The 20,010-nt window shown below is 38.5% G+C and overlaps 1 protein-coding gene across 1 annotated transcript; it reads left to right on the forward strand.

The window, feature by feature from the left end:
* The first annotated feature begins 2,602 nt into the window (after positions 1–2,602).
* On the forward strand, positions 2,603–19,656 carry tpo (thyroid peroxidase). The gene is made up of 12 exons (XM_062397527.1): positions 2,603–2,733; positions 2,831–2,991; positions 3,271–3,391; positions 4,354–4,483; positions 5,449–5,643; positions 6,204–6,677; positions 12,495–12,753; positions 15,902–16,072; positions 17,309–17,546; positions 17,652–17,860; positions 17,972–18,145; positions 18,886–19,656. The coding sequence occupies exons 1-12, from the start codon at positions 2,603–2,605 to the stop codon at positions 18,897–18,899; spliced, it is 2,277 nt and encodes a 758-aa protein (XP_062253511.1). The 3' UTR covers positions 18,900–19,656.
* The last annotated feature ends 354 nt before the right edge of the window (positions 19,657–20,010 follow it).

Genomic DNA, 20,010 nt, shown 5'->3' on the forward strand with positions numbered 1-20,010 from the left:
GGCACCCAGGGCCCCATATTAACCACCCGGTACTGGCTTACATAGTATTGCATGGCTCTGTTTTGTACAGGTATCAGATATTTTGACTGTTATCTACAGTTTGTAACATTAATTAAAGATAAGTAGTTAGTACAGTTCTGCCTGATGCCACATTGGGGATGACATATTCTGAATGTGCCAAAAAACATTCTCATGAAGTCAAAGTCTTCTCATTCTCAACAAACTCTGAAATTTACTTGTTGTTTTTTTTGACTGAAACACTTCTGTGCTGAAGCTAAAGCAGTCACCGTGACAACAACAGGGCACAGGGCGCCACATCGGTGATGATCTTTAGCCCCCTGCTGAGGTCACCACTAGCTGCTGCGACACACACACAGCATCATGAAGTTGCAAAAGCACCACGTCAGGCATGAATTTCAAGTATACTGCTCAACTTTCAATGGGCCGTGACTCTCACAGTTGACTCCACTGGTGGCACTGGACCCTGAATGCTAACTGAAGTATTTGTGACGGGGAGGAAGTTTCCAGGGCCACTTCATGACCGCTGCCGTGGCCTTTCCCTCTGTTAGAAATCCCTGCAGTCTGCTTTTAAAACTTAGAAAATAAGTTTAGGAGGTTGGATGCACAGAGGAGGAGGCAGGACCACGAACCCATTACGGCACTGGAATGACTGCTGCTGCTACTGTGCCCTTTTATTTCATCAGTTCTGTCCTTGAAGAAAAGTTTGATAGAAAGACAGTGACAAGTTCTATCAGTAAGAGTGTTGTCAGGGTTATAGCTATTAAAAGAAGATGTAAGCAGCCCTACACTATTTTGAATTAATTTAATTACTGGCGTGATTAATATTGCGATAGATGGCTCTGGTGAAAGCATTTTAAACAGTCGCTGAAAGGCCAAACAGCACAGGATAATGACAAATGCTGAGCACTAACTTCTTTCATTGATGGCCTCTGTACCTCCAGATAGTTTGAGGTCTGACAACATAAGCATTTCAAATGGTGAAAATTTGCTACAAAATCAATACATTCTAATAGAGTCATTGGATTAGTTCGATTTGCTCTGTAGAGTAACTTCCCTCATTTACTTTTCTCTGTCAAAGTATAAACTACAGAGCCAACATAGGGTCACTGCAAGGATTCTTAAGAGGAACACTTTTTCATTTCTTTGCAACTCTTTTGTGTTATCTTGCAATACTTAATACTAACTTAACTACAATAGTTGCTTCCCAACCCTTTTTTCATTTTCATGTTTTCTCTGGTGGTGTTACACAAGAGATCCAGGACATACCAAATATCCAAGTGGCGGACAGAGTGGAAGGAACATTTTTTTTTTTTTTTAAATCAGTCAACCAATAACAAGAGAAAAGACTGAATCTCTGAGTTCCTCCAGTGAGGTTGGTTTATTTAACCCTGGACTCTCTGACTTACCAGTAGGACACATATTTGTTATAGGGAAAATCTTTGACTCTTCATTTATAATTTGCCACAAAAAATGGCTTGTTTTTTCAAACTATCTTTTCATGCAGTGTTGATTTGCATTGTTCCCCTGAGTTTTGCAACTGATGAAGCCGGACAGCACGACTGTAAGTAAACATCTAAATGTGCAATAACCACTGTTAAAGAATTAGAAGGATTGATTAAAATGCAGTTTACTATTGATAAATAATAATTTAATTTATCTAATGATAAATAACCACTAATAAATATATTTTTTAGGTTTTTAATCTTTACTATTGATTTGAAGAAGGTGGAATGGGGATTCTTATAATATTCTCGTATGTATTTCCTATAGGTCCTTCAGTCTCAAGCTGATTTGCTGCCAAATTTGATAAACTTATGCAAAAATAAAACATTTCCTGATTGCCTTTGTGCATTGATTTAATGAAGCCTAAAATATATTGAGATAATAACTATTAACTGACAATCAAAATTTTACATGTAGGATTCAAAAACCAACATTGTTTGACAGAAAGCCAGTGATAGAAGAAAGACTCAGAATAGAAATATTTGCTTACATTTAGAGTGAATGGGTCTGTTAGTGTGGCTCCATCCTTTTCTTGAATAGTCCACTAAAACTAAAGTAAAACAAACTCAGCATTCCAGGTACTCTGTTTGAAATTTTTTACTGAAACTTTCTTTTTGTATTAGAAAGTAAACGGACAAAGAGGTTCACTAATCTACTAAAGAACCGTGGATTGGGGTATGAGCACGGTTGAAGACTAGTGTGCCCGCCGCTCTGTAGCTTCAACAAACAAACTAAACCAGTTTTTCACAAATGGCTCTAACAGTGACTTTCTTTGAAATTTCTTATTTCTGTCACTTATTCTGTTTTACACATTAGATCAACATATTTAGCCTTTCTGTTATCCTTTACACGTTTTTTAACCACACCAGCAGATAGAATGGATATTCTATTTATCTTTTTTTTTCTATTTTCTATTGATTGAAATTTCTAGACTCATTTAGCAAGTAGCAGTTAAATCGTTATCTCTAAGGTTGCTCCTTTTGTTTCTATATATAATTCAAGTATAGTTCTTTTGTAAATGTACTTTCACCCCTCACAGTGTACATTTGATACAATGTGAGTAGGCTTAGAGCATCTCATGTCATTTAAACCTATTTTTGTGATATTTTTTGTATCATATCTTCCAGTACCTATCAGGGAGTTGATTATCTCCTCATATCAAGAAAGCCTCCAACTTGTAGATGAAGCCCCACTCCACTCTAGACAACGGTAACTATCAAATGAAATAACTCATCATCTGTTTCAGGTTCTGAAACAATATCCATGCAAAAATAGACAAAAAGACACTGTCAATTTCTCTGCACAGACGGAACGAGCCTTCGTCCTCCACTCATATGTTTACATTCCATCGGCAAACCGATCCTGAGACCCTGGAGATTTCCAGAGCGGCAGAGGTTTTTCAAACAACTCTGCAGGTCCTGAAGAACAAAGCACGACAGAGATATAAAAGGGACGTCACGGCACTAGGTAGAATTGCCTTCTTTCATTACATCCAGAGGATCTCACAATGCAATAAAACATTAGAGGCAGTTGGTTGCCAAGAAGTCAAAGCAAAGTTTCCATTTGGTCCATTTAACAATGAATAATATAGATGGATGCAGGCTGTTACCAAAGTCCTCATTAAGACAATTTAAAAAAAAAAAGGGAGATATCCTCAGCTGCTGTTTGCTGTTTGATGGTTTATATCCTTTCAGATTTAATAGGCTTTTAATGTGTTCTCTTGTGTTAACTTTACTATGTCACTAGAGTTGTTGTCCTCGGAAGACATTGCCCTGATTGGAAAGCTGTCGAAGTGTCCTGCAACACATCTAACCGTCTGTCCTCACTTCTCAAAGTATCGCTCCATATCTGGCCTTTGCAACAACAGGTAGAGAACTGACCTCTGACCTTTGGTAAAGTATCAGGACCATATTGTTACACAGTCAAAGGTCCAAGATGCAATGTAAAATAAATATTCGGTAAACGACGTTCAGAAAATAAAACTGTGTTATTGCTGCTGGTAAAGATAATAATTTTTAAATCCCTACCACCAGCCCTTTATGCTGCTTAAAAACATAAACAATCATTTTGACTCAGAAATGTATTTATTATTTGGGGGGAATTAAATCAAATCAAAATATCACAATAATAAAGTTATAATTTAACTACAGAAGATGTCATCATATTACAAGCCAAAAACATTGTTTAGCTATTAAGCAGCAAGGAGAACTCATGCTCTCTGGAGTTCCATTACATCTGGAACTCATTGTTTCTTCCGAAATGACACAGTCCTTATTAAATATCACGCAGAACTGACCAATGTCCACCCTACCACTATCAAACATTTCATTCTTCACAAAAGAGGCAACTTAAAAAATCTGTCTGGTTCTTTGTTCAGAATTGACACTGTTTCTTACTCAATATCTTCCAAGTGCTGACATGATAATGCGTTGCTGATGAGATGAGTGATCTTCTGATATATTCCCCTTGTAAAATGACATGAAGCGTTAAAGGCTATTTTTTTATTATGAATCCTTTCTTGTAAAACTACGACTTTATCCTTAATATCTAAGATATAATTAATTTAAATAATAAAAAAAATAAAGCCCTGTTTGTTCAAAACATCGAGACACAAACTGCAGCGCAATCAGTGACCTATCAGTCAGAGAGTAAATCCCTCAATTAGCTAACTCAGCATAAGATGTTGATTTCATGTGGGTAAAGATTTAGCATTTTAAAGTCTTGCTGACCATGTGGTGATAAACCAGTGCTGCTGAATTGGGTGAAGGCTTTACTGTACTGTTTTGTAACACCGCATTTTTGAACAGGCTTCATGATTCTTTTTGTCAGGCAAATTCCTCTCTGGGGAGCAGCCAACACTCCCATGGTCAGATGGCTTCCAGCTGAATATGAAGACGGAGAGAGACAACCTAAGGGTTGGAACCGAGGATGGCTCCATAATGGATTCCAACTTCCCCCGGTAATCTACACAATGCTACACCGACCGACACTGAAGTCTTGGTGGAGAAATTAGAAATGAGGCAACTTGCCCTGCAAACCCAGAGTTAACGTTACATTCTATTTATTTTTCGACCCTGTTTTACAGCAGATTAAGTCCACGGCAGCAGCAGGAGCAGCAGACGTGTTTGTGAGATAAATGACACAGATTTCAGCAGCATTCCAGTGTAATGGCCTCTGCTGTAAAAAACAACATTTCCATTGCTTAAAGGAGCTGGTTTCCAGAAGCTGTGCTGATATTTGCATTGCATTAATTTATGCACTCATTACACAGTGAGAGTGAAATCGTATGGACAGTAACATCCAGCCTTCAGTTAACCTCTAACAATCTTTTAGTTTAGGAGAGAGAAGAAGGAGGACCACACAGTCCCTTTGCCATTTAGGATATTTATGTATTAAAGAAATGAATGAAACAAACAAGAAGGAGGATCGTTGAGATTGAGGTATGTCATATGATTGGAGCAGCGCAGCTTGAGTTACCTGAACTAGCTGGAAAGCATTGCTCCATTTCAGTAAAATCATTTTTTACTTATTTATAAACAAAGACATGTACTAAAGCAAATTCAGTTTCATTCTTATGAAAAACATTGACAATGAAATCTTCATTGCAGATAAACCAGGTATAACTTCACTCTGCACCATAGACTGTGTATAAAAGCTCTGCACACAACGTCCAGCACACAAACAATAAAAAGTGACAGTATATGGTAGAATAGTTTGAGAAGGACTCAATAATGACAAGGAATAATTCTGAAGTAGCTCCGGGGCATCAACACAGACCCAGTTTAGACCAGGCACAGCACTAGTGTCTGTTGGTGATGAAAACACTGACAGACAAATTGATGGTTGGGGTGTGAGGTGCAATTGTACACTGAAGAATGAAGAACACACCGTCAGCCAATATAACAAATCCGCTTGTGCCAACAGCCACGTGAAGTCAGCACGGACATAATTAAGAGCTCCTTCAAAAGTAAAGATGAGGCCTATTCTGTGTTGCTGGTGGAGTGGGGGCAGTACATGAGCCATGACATCACCTTCACCCCTCAAAGCACTGGCCTTTCAAGGCCCACTGTGGACTGTCTGAGCACATGTGAAAATCTGCATCCGTGCTTTCCCATTGAGGTAATCGCAGCACGACACACATCATCAGTCCGTCCACATTTTACTCATCTGAGTCTTGATCGATCTGTTTTCCTTGTCGTGTGTTTAAACATGTTCCACATTTAACGTGACCAGCTTACTACTGTCTCTCCAACCGGTATCTGATAAATCGATGTTCGCTGATTGACTTTTCACCTAACCAACAGAAACGGAAGAAGAAGTCACAAAAGTCTTGAAGAAAAAATCCTGCACATAAATCCTCTTCAACACAAAAAATGTATTTAAAACTTAAATTGTCTGGATTAAACAAATCAGGTACACCTAAAATGTTAGTGGAGCTTTAGGTGTTGAAAGGTAACTTTTTTCCCACTGGACAGAGCCAGGAAGATCTTTATGCTAAGCTAAGTTGTGGGAGACATAAGTATCAGAGATAAATAAAAGGAAAGTCTTGTCTTCTAATTAAGTAAAAAGCAAATTAAAATTTTCCTAAGATAGTATAGTTTTCCGACAAAATTTAATTATCACAAGAATAATACATTTGACAAGGGGGTTAAAAGTAAATTTTTTTGTCTTCTCTACAGACACATGATGGCTGCATGCCATTTCATCGCTCCTTACCGGCCTGTTTTGTCAATCCTGAGTTAAACATTGAACAAGCTCTGCAGCGACAACAGATGAATTCCATCACATCATTCATGGATGCTTCGGTTTTGTATGGCCACAGCCTGAAGATGGAAAGCTTCCTCCGTGATCTCTCTGGCCTCAATGGGAAACTCGCCGTCAACGACCTATTCACGGATCCAAAAGGAAGACCCTACCTTCCGTTCGTGGACACTTTGCCGTCAACATGCCGTCAGAATCAGGAGGGGGAGAGGGTGGAGTGTTTCAGTGCCGGAGACACCCGTGCCAACGAGGCTATTCCCCTGACCACATTGCATACGTTGTGGCTCAGGGAACACAATCGAATTGCAGAGGCACTGAAAGGCATCAATCGTCATTGGACCCCGGAGACCATTTACCAAGAAACTCGCAAGATTATTGGAGCTCTGCATCAGGTATATTATTAGTAATTGAAATTGTTTCAATATGTCAAAAGTTAAACCAGTTTAAACTGAGTGAAAACTGCACAGTTCTGACTGCGCCAGAGTATGAAGTAGTGCCTAACCGATCTGGGATTTGATACGATATGATACCAATGTTCGGGGGGGAAATTACCCATATAGTAGCTAATATTATGAAGTTGTGAGTCAATTTTGATTTTGGGGTGAACTCTCCCTTTACTGTAATAATTCTGTGAGCAGTGAGGCTCTACAGTTTTGTCATGTTTTCTGCAGTGAAGAGCAGCAGCCATTTCTAACTCATGCCTCTTGCCGAAAACCTTTTTATTTTTCAGCTGCGGCAAAGTGCTAACACCTGTAAAATAAAATATTCATCCAGCTTTGTCAGAACCAAACCGAGGTCTAAAGTTAGATGCAAGAATTATGTTTTAAAAGTGGCTTTTTGACCTTATACAGAACAGGCGTGTACAGTAAAGCAGATGAGTCAACTTAATGCTGTTTGACCGTGAACTTGCAGAACTTTGCAGAAAGAACTGTGACAGACAAAATACGTTGGTTTGTTTTTTAACCTGCTGGTATGGCCACGTTCATAGGGATGACATATGAATATAAGTGTAGCCATGACCTGATTTTGCTGGAGTGTACACAGCAGAACTGGCCACACTTAGTTTTTACTACTGCACAGTGTAACCATATGCACTTTATCCCCCATTAAAACACCATTAAAGATGCAGGAAGACTAAATTTCACAGAGGTGTTGTAAAAACTCATTGTGATATCAAGATGTAATTAGCAGAAAGCAAACCCGGCTCCTGCTGTGGTTGGTATAAGGTCAGGACAAGCTGAATATTGAGAGATTCACATTTGGCACCATTACTGTTAGATAGTAGACACGAAATAGATTCACTATAACTTCTATAAAGTTAGTATTGAAGAACTGATGATAAACTAATCCAGCCTCTGTGTGTTTGGTGATTTTATAATCTTTAGAAGCCAGTTTCAATTATATTAAAAGATGATAAACTGATTTGAAGGACGTAAAGATGAGGGTTCTTAAAAAAACCTTTATGTGATGAAGCAAATCCCGACTCAGGGTCGATACCCAGCTCACAATGCAGAGAAACACACGTCCTGACTGGAGGGATAAAAACAGAAAATAAAGCTTCCCAAAATCAATAACAACATCAATATCAAGATCACATTAGAGCTTTAAATCCTGATGTAAAAACTGCACTGTGCTGCAGCCTGATCAATTCATTAAGCTGACTGTTCAATTTGGTTGGAACAGGGGTCAGGTTAATAAAAACAAATGATATCACCATTACATCACCTTATTACCACAAGTGTGCAAACTGAAGGTGTGACCGAACGGTCCAGAACTGCTCCTAAAGTGTTTCTCAAGTGAACTCAATTATAACCTTTGAACCTCAGTAATTTGAGGACATTTCTGATTTCTATCGAATACATTGTCTGAATGTTATAGGAGAAAAGATGATCTTACAGTGAGCAAACACCAGTTAGGATGCTGGTTATCCTCAGTGTGTGCATTTATGTGATGACTAAAATACAGGTTGAACAAGTCAACATAAAGCTAAATAGTGAAAAGCTTCCTCTACATGGGGAGCTTCCATATGATATAATTAATTCAGAATTTGTAGGACCCTGACTGCTGCCGTTTTAAGTCTGATGACTGTAGGAATCAACCAGCCGTGGGAATCCGCTGCTTTGCTGTCATTGCAAAGTCTCAGCACAAGGATCCTTTACAAATCACTTCAGTGGTGATGCTGCAGTTTCCAAAACTGGCTTCTAACACCTCCTCTGAGTCAATGTTCAAAGTGACAAGGCTATAAACAACTATTTAAAACAACTTACCACAAGACAACTTATATATATATCAAAGGGGTTTATTCTATTTGAATAAATACATTTCACTACCAATCAATTATTGTATTTATTATGTCAATTTTAATCTTATTTCTTATCGTTTCTGCATAAATCTGAAACAACTTTCCCTGCCTGTGTTGAATTGCCTCTTCTTCTCAGCTAATATCCGCTTGATGCTAATGTGGCTCTGCGGAGCACAAGTTCCAGACACATTCTGCTTATATGAAATAAGGCTCTTCATAGCAGGGCAAGCTGACAAGCTGTAATCCTTCATTATATAAACAGTCTCTGTGCAATGAAAAATGAATGGATCTGTTACTGTCTCTTACTATTGTCTGTATTTGATTCAATGCCCAAAGCGAGGCTTTGCAGCTGCTGTTACCTTTTTGTAGCGGTTACTGTAGAGATAGATGACAGGAAGAATGTGCAGCAATGACTGAATGGAATGATTGTTGGTAGCAGCTCTGTCATTTTCCTGCTGTTTGAAAACATTACTTAACGTGATCTTTGGGAACAGTGTTGTGCCAGTTCAGCTACTGGCTGTACAAGTAACTAAGGCATTTTTGAGGGGGGGGGAATAGGTCTGTTATTTGGCACATTTTTTGGGGGTCTGACATTCGACAAGATCAATTTTCAGGTGACTCAGGGATCAAGTCAGAGGAAAAGAGGTGTACAATATTAAAAACAGATAGGTCTGAGGTGAAAGGCTTACTTAAGAACATAAAAGACATATATTGTAGATGATTTAAATACTGGCTTTATTTAAGACAAATAAATGCTTAGACATTTGCAATATCAACCTATAGGTTGATACATATAGGTTGTGTATGATTGTGCCCTCATCATTGATTGTGCCTCATCATTATTTATTAGAACAAAGTTTGGCGCTGCTTTAGTGCAGGATTACAGTCTCTGCAACTGTGGTGTGTTGAATTAAATGAGAAATAGATGCTTGAGTCATCTTCATGGACACAGAATCTTGTCTGCAGAGGTACTGTAGAATATACAGTGCCTTGCATAAGTATTCACCCCCCTTGGACTTTTTCCCATTATGTACTGTTACTAACTGAAATAGACTTAAATAAACTTTTTCCCGTTTGATCAACAAAACATGCATAGTACTTTGGAGGTGCAAAATAAATTTTATTGTGACACAAACAATAATGAGAACAAAAAAGTTGACATCTGTTGGGTGCATAAGTATTCACCCCCCTGACTCAATACTTGGTAGAACCCCCTTTCGCTGCAATTACAGCTGCAAGTCTTTTGGGGTATGTCTCTACCAGCTTTGCACATCTAGAGAAAGGTTTGTCCATTCTTCTTGGCAAAAAAGATGAAGCTCAGTCAGATTGGATGCAGACCGTCTGTGAACCGCAATCTTCAAGTCTTGCCATAGATTCTCTATTGGATTGAGGTCTGGGCTTTGACTGGGCCATTTTAAGACATTAACATTCTTTAATCCAAATCATTCCTTCGTAGCTCTGGCTGTATGTCTTCCAGCTGGAAGATGAACCTCCGCCCCAGTCTCAAGTCTTTTGCAGACTGCATCAGATTTTCTTCAAGGATTTCCCTGTATTTGGCTCCATCCATCTTTCCCTCTATTCTGACCAGTTTCCCTGTACCTGCTGAAGAGAAGCATCCCCACAGCATGATGCTACCACCACCATGTTTCACTGTTGGGATGGTGTGCTCAGTGTGATGGGCAGTGTTGGGTTTTCGCCACACATAGTGTTTTGCATTGAGGCCAAAAAGTTCAATTTTGGTCTCATCTGACCAGAGCACCTTCTTCCACAAGCTGGCTGTGACTCCCACGTGGCAAACTCCAAACGGGATTTTTTATGGATCCCTTTCAACAATGGCTTTCTTCTTGCCACTCTTCCATAAAGGCCAGATTTGTGGAGTAGACGACTAATAGTTGTCCTGTGGACAGATTCTCCCACCTCAGCTATGGATCTCTGCAACTCCTCCAGAGTAACCATGGGCCTCCTGGTTGCTTCTCTGATTAATTTTCTCCTTGTCCGACTCTTCAGTTTGGGTGGACGGCCTCCTCTTGGTAGGTTTGCGGTTGTGCCATATTCTTTCCATTTTCTTATGATGGATTTTATGGTGCTCAGAGAGATGTTCAAAGCTCTGGATATTTTTTTATAACCAAACCCTGCTTCATATTTCTCCACAACTTTATCCCTGACCTGTTTGGTGAGCTCCTTGGTCTTCATGATGCTGTTTGTTCAGTAATGATCTCCAACAAACTCTGAGTCTGTCACAGAACAGGTGTATTTATACTGAGATTAAATTGCAGACAGGTAGACCCTATTTACTAAGTATGTGACTTGCAAATGTGACTTGTGAATGCAATTGGTCGCACCAGATCTTTGTTAGGGGTTTCACAGTAAAGGGGGTGAATACATATGCACTCAAAACTTTTCAGATTTTTATTTGTAAATAATTGGGAAATCCATGTAATATTTCCCCCCACTTCCAAATGATGCACTATTTTGTGTTGGTCCATTACATAAACTCACGATGAAATAAATTTTAATCTGTGGTTATACCATGACAAAATGTAGAAAAGTCCAAAGGGGTTGAATACTTATGCAAGGCACTGTAAATGAAGAATAATAATGGGCCCAGGAATGAACCCTGAGGCCCTCCATGAGTTCAGCATTTCCAGTTACCTATGGTCACACAGAATGTCCTTTCAGAGAGATAGGAACATAACCAATTCGAAACTGTTCCCGATAAGCATACCCAGTGTGTAAAGCATTCAACAGAAATCAAGAAGTCAACTGTATCAAAAGCTGCATTGCAAAAAACTCTCTGAAAAAGCTATTCTTATTTTTTTAATTATTGTTTATGTCTGGCTACTAAAAAGTAGACAGGCACTTGGCTAGAATTAAGATAAATATTGATTATAGACAGCATAAATGATAGATAGATTGACATGGCTATTGTATATCTTATTAAAGAATGTATTATATGGTCTAGCTATCCCATGTTAACTTAGAGTGTCTCGTAAAAAAGTTAAGTTGTGATTAATACAGTTAAGACTCGGTATTGTGTAGCTCTAAATTAGATAAAGACCCAAGAGGAAGCAGGCAGATTCACTTAGCGTTAGCAAAGGTTGTTTCAATCATTTCATCCCAATAGAATTGCACAGTAGTCAAGACTATTGCCTAACTACTATGTTCTGCGAGAGGCAATAACATTATTTTCTACAGGGGAATTACTTTAAAAAGCTTTATCATTTTAAAGGGCCAGACCTTTGCTGATTTGTGTTGTGAGTGTTTCAGTGCATTAGGTAAAATACTTTGAATACTTGACTGCTGAGAAACACTTATGAGCTCAGCTGTCAGAAAGTTAAACCTAAAACTTTCAACATTATGCAGGGGACAATTCAGGAAGAATGTGAGTTGCTGAATTCTCTCGATCTCTTTTGTCGGACTTCCAGCCAAAGAAAAAAATGAAAACGTGTATATCAGTAATACATTTTCAACACAATACATTGCGAACTTGAAAACTGACACATTTTCTTCCATCAACGTTTGTATAGTTAAATCTGCTTGCTTGCATGAATGCATGTTTATGCGGATAGGGGCACTGTATGTGTTAGGATTCAGGTGGTGAACAGAGGCCTTTATAAATACTGATGTGGGCAGATGAAAGTCTCTGCAGTGACTTGTGAGGGAACAAATGTGAAGTTACAGAAAATCTCCTGTAGGAATTTTTTTCAGCTGTACACATTCACCAGATATTTTTTAATAAGTTCAGAGCAGGATTTATTGTTAATTTTTAAAGTCTGTTAAGTGATGTCCCCTTTCTAGCATTTACAGCATTAGGCAAAAGTAAATTAAGTAAAATGTGTGGCTCAGATTCAGATTTTCTTTTATGAATGTTTAAGAGATTGTCTTGCTATCTTTTTTGGACTCCCAGGTCATATACATTCGAGATTATGTTCCAAAAATTATTGGTTCAGCGTCTTTTGAACATTACATTGGACCCTATGGCGGATATGATCCCACTACGGACCCCTCAACTGCCAATGTGTTTGCAACTGCTGCATTCAGGTTCGGCCACGCTACCATCCCTCCAATCCTCATGAGACTGAACGAGAGCTTCCAGGCACATGAGGACTTCCCACACTTGAGACTACGAGACACTTTCTTCAGTCCATGGAGAATAGTCAAAGAAGGTCAGTGCACTCGTAGTAATAACCTGTAATTGCACTTATCCTATGAAGAGAGAATGTGAAATTTTAAAATAGCCAATATTTGGGTCAGCTGCAGAGCTTGTTTTAGTGGAACACTTAGTTGCATACAATTCTATAGACTCGCTTCTTGAGTTCCCAGTCACATGAGACTCATTACATAAGGTGCAAGCATCCATTTGACATACTGCAGGAACCTTCTTCACTAATTATCAGTAATTTACCCTTTACTACTCACTTCTTATTTGTAATATAGTACTGTATCCATCATATACAGACCATGAACACTTGAATACATATAGCGAAACGAGATTCTCATCATTGGGATTATTACAATTATGGGTGATGCTAACTTTGCACTCACCACCTTTATTGTGGAGATTCAGTTAATATGGACTGATGCAAAACAGTGTAGATTGTGGCAAGCAGTTTAAACTCCCTAAAGCTACTAGAATGAACCTAAATTCTCCCTCTAATTTATAAATACTTCACTGTATGTTCAGTTCTATACCAGAGGCCCATGCTCACATTCATGTGCTGAAGTCGAAAGTTTCTCTGTGCTCCCTTTAGGCTGAAGACTTTAAGTACTGTTAATCAAAGTATAATGTTTATGTGTCTATAAACCATGTCTGAACTGTCTTTAAATTTTATATTATCATTTCATGCCAGATGAAATGAAAACAGAAATTAATCCTGCTGGATTAGCTACTGTAGCAAACTGCATGGAGGTCTACTTCTGGAAATGTCGAGGCCTGTACAGCTCAGTGGTGATGACACAAGGCAAGCCGCCTACTGCAGTTCTTCAGCTCTTATTGAATTGAAATACTAAGTGTTATGAATGTCAACCTCTGAAAATGATTGAAATTGTTCGCAAACATTTGCCTATTCAAGTATTCATGTTGCTTGTCCCGACTGAGGGACCCCTGTGGGACCAGGGTCCTCACTGAGAAATGTCATGTTGGCAGATTGTTTCCTTGATCTTGCTGTTTTTACTGCTATAAGCTGATGACCACAGGTGAGGCTTGGAAACTCTAGTCTTCCAAGCTTCAGAGCTCAGCTCTCACATCCCCACTTCACAGTCCCTCTGCATTACTGCCGTCAATCAAACATGAAGACGCTGCCAAATGTCTAAACACACATTGAATCAATTTGAAACTGTCTTGGAGGAACTGTTCCTCATCCTGTCTGTGTCTGTTGCATTTCACTTGCACATTTGAGACAATACACAAATAATAGATAATGCTATGAACACTCCATTACACAGCACTGTGCTGATTCTGTGTAGAGCAATTACACATTTTAAATAACTAATGTCAGCATGTAGGTATCTTTAGATGAACAGGATAGATTTCAGGTGTCAGCACATCAAAATGATCTTACTAGCTGTCTTTTTCTAATGTCTTTCTCTGACAATAATGTTAATTATATTAGAATTGCTCTGTAATGCTTGGATTCTTTTTTTGTTTGTTTTCAAAAGAAATTTCAACAAATAGTCAGAAACAAAATAAAAGGCCGTCAGCACTGTACCAGTCCATGACTGAGTCACCAACCACAAACAAGAAGAGATTGCCTCTCTGTTTTTTCCCCTGGTGGGTCCTGTTTGACATCATGAATACATAAAAAGAGAGACGCTCTCTCACCTCCCCGTCTAAGTACATTCACCTAGGTGTCACATCTCCATCACTCCTGATTGGAGCTGGAGACTATGGAAGACAATGTGTACAGCAAAGTCAGACTGAATGCTGATTGTAGACATTCCCATTGCAGACAAAATCCAGATACTAGTGGGTTGTAGTGGGTGTTTTGACTAGTGGAAAAGGGAATAAATAGAGTAGTTATCATCGTGCCTTTATCCGAAGCAACTACTACAATACCGAAGCTTGAGTGCAGTGAGAGAATATGAAGTAAATACATAGAGCTAATTATTTTCAATGTGCAGTGGATCAGATGAAGAAGAGCTCTGAAGTAAGTGCCAGTTAGGCATGTTGGAGATGTTGGTGTTTGGAGATGAGTTGCTCTTTAAGGTGATGAGTCCTCTTGAAGGTACAGAGGGATGCCATTGGTCTGATAGCAGTTGGCAGCTCGTTCCACCATCAGGGAAATTAAAAAAAGAACAGTCTATACTGTGATTTCCTTGTTTGCTAGGTTACAATGCCAGACAATATTCGTTGGAGGAATACAGTGGCTGGGAAGGAGCACACACCCATATGATTGAGTTCAAGTAAATGTGTGCAGACCCAAACGTTGCTCTGTGTGTAAGCAGAGACTATGCTAAATATTAAATTCCAGGCAAGCAAATACGATTATATACTAAATGTATTCAAGTTGTTTGTCATCAACTCTGTAATTGCTTTAATTAAGTCTCTATGTTAGTTAGCATATCCAACTCATATTCAGACATAACAGCTGAAATAAAACATGGTTTGGCTAGTGCTAAATTAGAAATCCTATGCCAAAATGCTTTTCGCACTAAGAGACAAAGTTGAGATGAAGATGAGTACATTTATAGACCTCCACTGGCTGCATTTCTGCCCTGACACAATGGTCAGTAGTTTTTATAGAGAGCACAATCGTTTTGCCATTTTCCCATCCATTCATCTATCCATATTCTCTATACCAGTGGTCCTCAACATTTTTTCAATGATGTACCCCTGTGAAATATTTTTTCAGCCAAGTATCCCCTAACCAGGGCAAAGTATTTTTGGTTGAAAAAAAGATGTAATACATAGCGCTGTGCCATCAGTGTCTGATTTATTAAATTGATTGAATATTTATTTAATAACTAATTTTAAAGGGTTTTTGAATGGATACTAATTTTAAATATATTTAAAAAAGTCTCACGTACCCCATGGAGTATTAGTACCCCCATTTGAGAACCACCGTTCTATAGCACTTTTCTTCGGTGGATCTTGGGCGGAGTTGGAGCCAGTCCGAGCTGACATAAGGGGAGAGGCTGGGTACACCCTGGCAGGTGTTGCAGGGCCTTAACATATTACTCTTTCTATGTGTATTGTGATTGTATTGTATTGTATTGATTGTACATTGGTAATCCTTGCAGCACACAGAAAAAAAAGCTGTGTGGTTAGTTGACTGTAAGATAGCCTAAACAATAGCCGTACTGTTTTGTGTGAAGGTGGAATCGAACCAGTCCTTAGGGGTATAATTGGAACTGCAGCACCAGCCGTTAACTCAAACATGCTGCTTGCAGAGGATGTTACGGAAAGTTTGGTCATCTCTAAAATAGATCGGCACATGGACCTTGCTTCCCTGAACCTGCAGAGAGGACGAGATCACGGTCTCCCAGGTGAGTCCTGGGCTTTGAGTCCTGGGCTTCAATGCCATTCACTAGCATTTGCTTAAGCCTGTCAAATCACACTTAATGCTCTGCTTAATCCTAAAGATTCAAAACCAGTTTCTTCGTCATTCACTTTCTGAGTAAACATAAGCACGTTGTGTTTCTTGAATTGTGATCATACTCAAGCAAAGTGATGTTTATACAGTAGGTGTGATTCACAGACTTGAGAATAGAAACGTTTGATCATATGAGAAGCTATAGCCAGCATAGCCACCAACCAATAAGCCTGAATTGGCTCGAACTTAGCTTAAACAAACATTGTTTCCAGTTGTTGAAAAGCACAACTTCACGTGAAAATTGTAGGATTTTTGATGCTTCAGTGGTAGCTAAACACATTCTGATATATTACTTCAAGTGATCTCAGATGAAGTTGCATTGTGGGTCATATTGTAGGATCTCACATTTGGTCAAAATCCCTTTGGTAGCCAATCAGAAGCTTGAACAGTTGTAATCGATGTAAATTTCATAATGTTGTCAGTTCTTTATCATTCAATAATAAAACACCATTGCAGAGTAGGGTCTGTTTGTTTGGCTAACATACAATTGATGATCCAAACTCAGAATTGGCACAGCAAAGTCATCTCCACATGTCATAATAGATGATTATTTGCACTATTTAAAAAGGAGCATTTTGAAATTCTCTGTTTGGAGGTGAATTTGTAGGCAAATTACTTCCTTACAGTGTCAAAAAGATGTCACTAGCATGGTACATTCCTGTGCAGCTAGCAAAACTTGAAATGCAACGCAAGGCTCGTCGCAAGAGTGTGTCCAAAAAAATATATTGGCAACACAGTCAAACTTAAAAGCACAATGTTAGCACAAAATATTCCATACTGTGGGTTGCTACAAAAGAGTCATACTGCACTCACTGTATATATATGTAACTGGAGCAGAGTGAAAATCCAGCTGTCTGGACAATTTTAGCTCAACAATGTAATCTAAAGTCATTAGTCTTCTGTTCTATCAACTGTAACTTATTTCTAAAATGAAGCTGTAAATGTAACTTTCAGAGGTGCTGGTTGGTGGACTATGTTACCTTTGGACAGCTAACCACTTGTTTCCAGCTAAGCTAAATTAACCATCTCTATCTTCAGATTTTTTTTTCTGACGATATTCCAATCTTCCTCTCTAACTCTTGACAATAAAGCAAGATGATTAAGTGAATGATTCATTGTTACTTTTCAGGATACAATGATTGGAGAGTATTCTGTGGACTGAAGTACATTAAGACATTGGAGGATCTCAAAGAGGTTGTTGGAGACAACAAGGTTGCAGAGGAGATACAGAAGAAATACCAACATCTTGACAACATTGATGTTTGGCTCGGAGGACTTGTTGAAAAGTTGTTGCCTGGCTCAAGAACTGGTCCCCTCTTCGCTTGTCTGATTGGAAAGCAGATGAGAGTGCTTCGTGATGGTGATAGGTACGTTCACATTAGGAAAATAACAATAGAAGTTAATGCATAGGTAAGACACATTTATAAAAAATGTTACTTTTGAAAGTAATATCAACTATGTTAAATGTTCAGGTTTTGGTGGGAAGCTGAGGGAATGTTCACCCAGCAACAGAAGGCTGAGCTTGTAAAAGCTTCTCTGTCTCGGATCATCTGTGACAACTCTGACGTAAGGGAGGTCCCCTATGATCCTTTCAGATTTGAGACATACCCATCTAACTACCTCCCTTGTAATCATTTACCATCAATAAATCTGGAAGCTTGGAGAGAGGAGAGAAGCAGTGGTGAGACTGAGGCTCGTCCTCGTCCTATTATTAAAAAAGTAATTTAAATTTAGTAATTTTTTGTCATTCTACTGAACATTAACATGAAAGACTTTTTTAACTCAATTCCAGACCTGGAGAAGTGTGGCTCTCCAGCAAAAATAAAGAACGGGGATTTCATATTGTCCTCTGCATCTGGAAAACTGATGGCTCTGTACTCCTGTTACCATGGTTTCCAATTAAAAGGTGCTGCTGCAGTAGTTTGTGAGGGGAATCGATGGAGTGATCAGGCCCCACAATGTAAAGGTATGTCAACTATTTTTGAAACATATTGGTGTGATATCATACAGTGATGCCATGTAAAGCAATTTAATATGAAATAGATTACACTGTAGGCTGGACCTTGTTCTGTGAATCATTGCATACTGTAGATTCAGAAACCTACACACACATATATATATATATATACATATGTATATATATATGTATATATATATATATAAATGTGTGTGTGTTTGTGTGTGTGTATCTTATCCTCAGTCTTGCAATTCTTTCCTCTTATCTGACCGGTGCTTTACTGCTATCTGCTGGTACTTATGGTGTAAGGGTATGTTTCAATATTAAAGAATAAGGCCCTTTTGTTTCTGTGCAGTTATCCAATCCATCCGCATTATAAGTTAGATTAACTTTCAATATCACTTATTTTACATGCAGGAAGCAGCTTTTGAATGAATGTAACTCACCTTTCAAGAAGTAATTTGTCAAGGAAATATAAATAGAACCTTGAGAGACCTGAACCTTAGTTGAGACTGGTCTTATCGAAGTGAACACAATCTTGTTCATGATTCACATACGGGGCTCTTTTCTTTATCTAATGATTTTCATTTTTCACTCTGTGTGCTGTGTGTGATTTTACTTGACATTGTCATGCCTGAATGTATGCAGGCGAAAATAAAAGCTGTTCCTCGTTTCTAATGGTTGATGCTAGCGGCTGTTTTAATTTAGATGACATGATATCTAAAGAGCAACACTTTTTTTCTCCCCAGGGAATCATCATTAAGCTGTTGCAGTGGATCAAGAAAAACTTCAAGACTGGACACTTTTATCGCTGCTGTGCTTATTAAAATGTCATGGTTTTGTTGATTGAGAGTTTGTTTCTGGAAACCGGAAATAAGCCATATTTGAAATTTTAAGTGTGATAATTGGCAATATCAAGTTGTTGATTCATATTTGGTAGCTTCTTAATATCAATAAAATGAACACACTAAATTGTGAATCACATCACTGTTATCATGCTTTCCTTAAATTGCAACATTTCCACAAGCGACCATTTTTATATTTTCCCTGCCCAGCTTTTGCTACACAGTGCATGACTGTATTTTTCCTAATGGAACACAGACATGAGCTTTTGTGAATAAAAATAATAATCATTACCATAAAAACCGAGCGAAGAATAGGAGCCACACAACATGACCGCAATGCACACGGATGAATGTCTGAACTTGGACCTTTCATTCGATTCCTATTGAGTCAAGACAAAATGTCGAAAGAACCTCTGCAACTACATCTCAAAATGACTATATCACTTAATGACAGCTCCAACACTCCTCTCTTAGAAGTTACGTACAGTTATCAACTTCTTTTCACCCATTATATCAGTGCTTTTCATATAGTTTCATACTAGATACCAGATAGTTCTGAAATACGATACAATATATTTTGTGTATTTCATCAAATGTTTTCATTACAAAGTAGTACACTTGAGCCAAATGAGTCACACATGCTACCTATTACTAATAACACATCTAACAATATCCCTGAGAACATGACTCATTGCTCTACCTTACTGCTCCTGAGATCCAGTTGACCAGTTGACTTGAATTTTATCAAAAGATAAAATAAAAACTAATAAAGAGATGTGTCTTTATTGATACCTTGTAGGTGAAGTCCATTTGACACTTCAACAGATGGGGAATACAGGTAACATCAAAGATCGAAATTCACACTGGCAGCAGTGGCTTAATCTATCATTGTGCAAGGTGAACAGATGAGTAACCTGTCATGAATGTACACTTGCATGTCTTTTACTGATGCCAATACATATGGCCCATCCCTCTCTGGGATAACCAAACAAACCTGAATAACAAAGCCGAAAGTTCTTCTTGCAAATT

Source organism: Platichthys flesus, chromosome 10, assembly GCF_949316205.1.
Source record: "Platichthys flesus chromosome 10, fPlaFle2.1, whole genome shotgun sequence".
In the NCBI taxonomy this organism is placed as follows: Eukaryota; Metazoa; Chordata; class Actinopteri; order Pleuronectiformes; family Pleuronectidae; genus Platichthys; species Platichthys flesus.

Coding starts and splice junctions, on each gene's coding strand:
- tpo (XM_062397527.1), top strand. CDS start 2,603: ATGTCATTTAAACCTATTTTTGTGATATTTTTTGTATCATATCTTCCA. Junction 2,734..2,830: donor CCACTCCACTCTAGACAACG/GTAACTATCAAA, acceptor TTCTCTGCACAG/ACGGAACGAGCCTTCGTCCT. Junction 17,547..17,651: donor GTGCTTCGTGATGGTGATAG/GTACGTTCACAT, acceptor TTAAATGTTCAG/GTTTTGGTGGGAAGCTGAGG.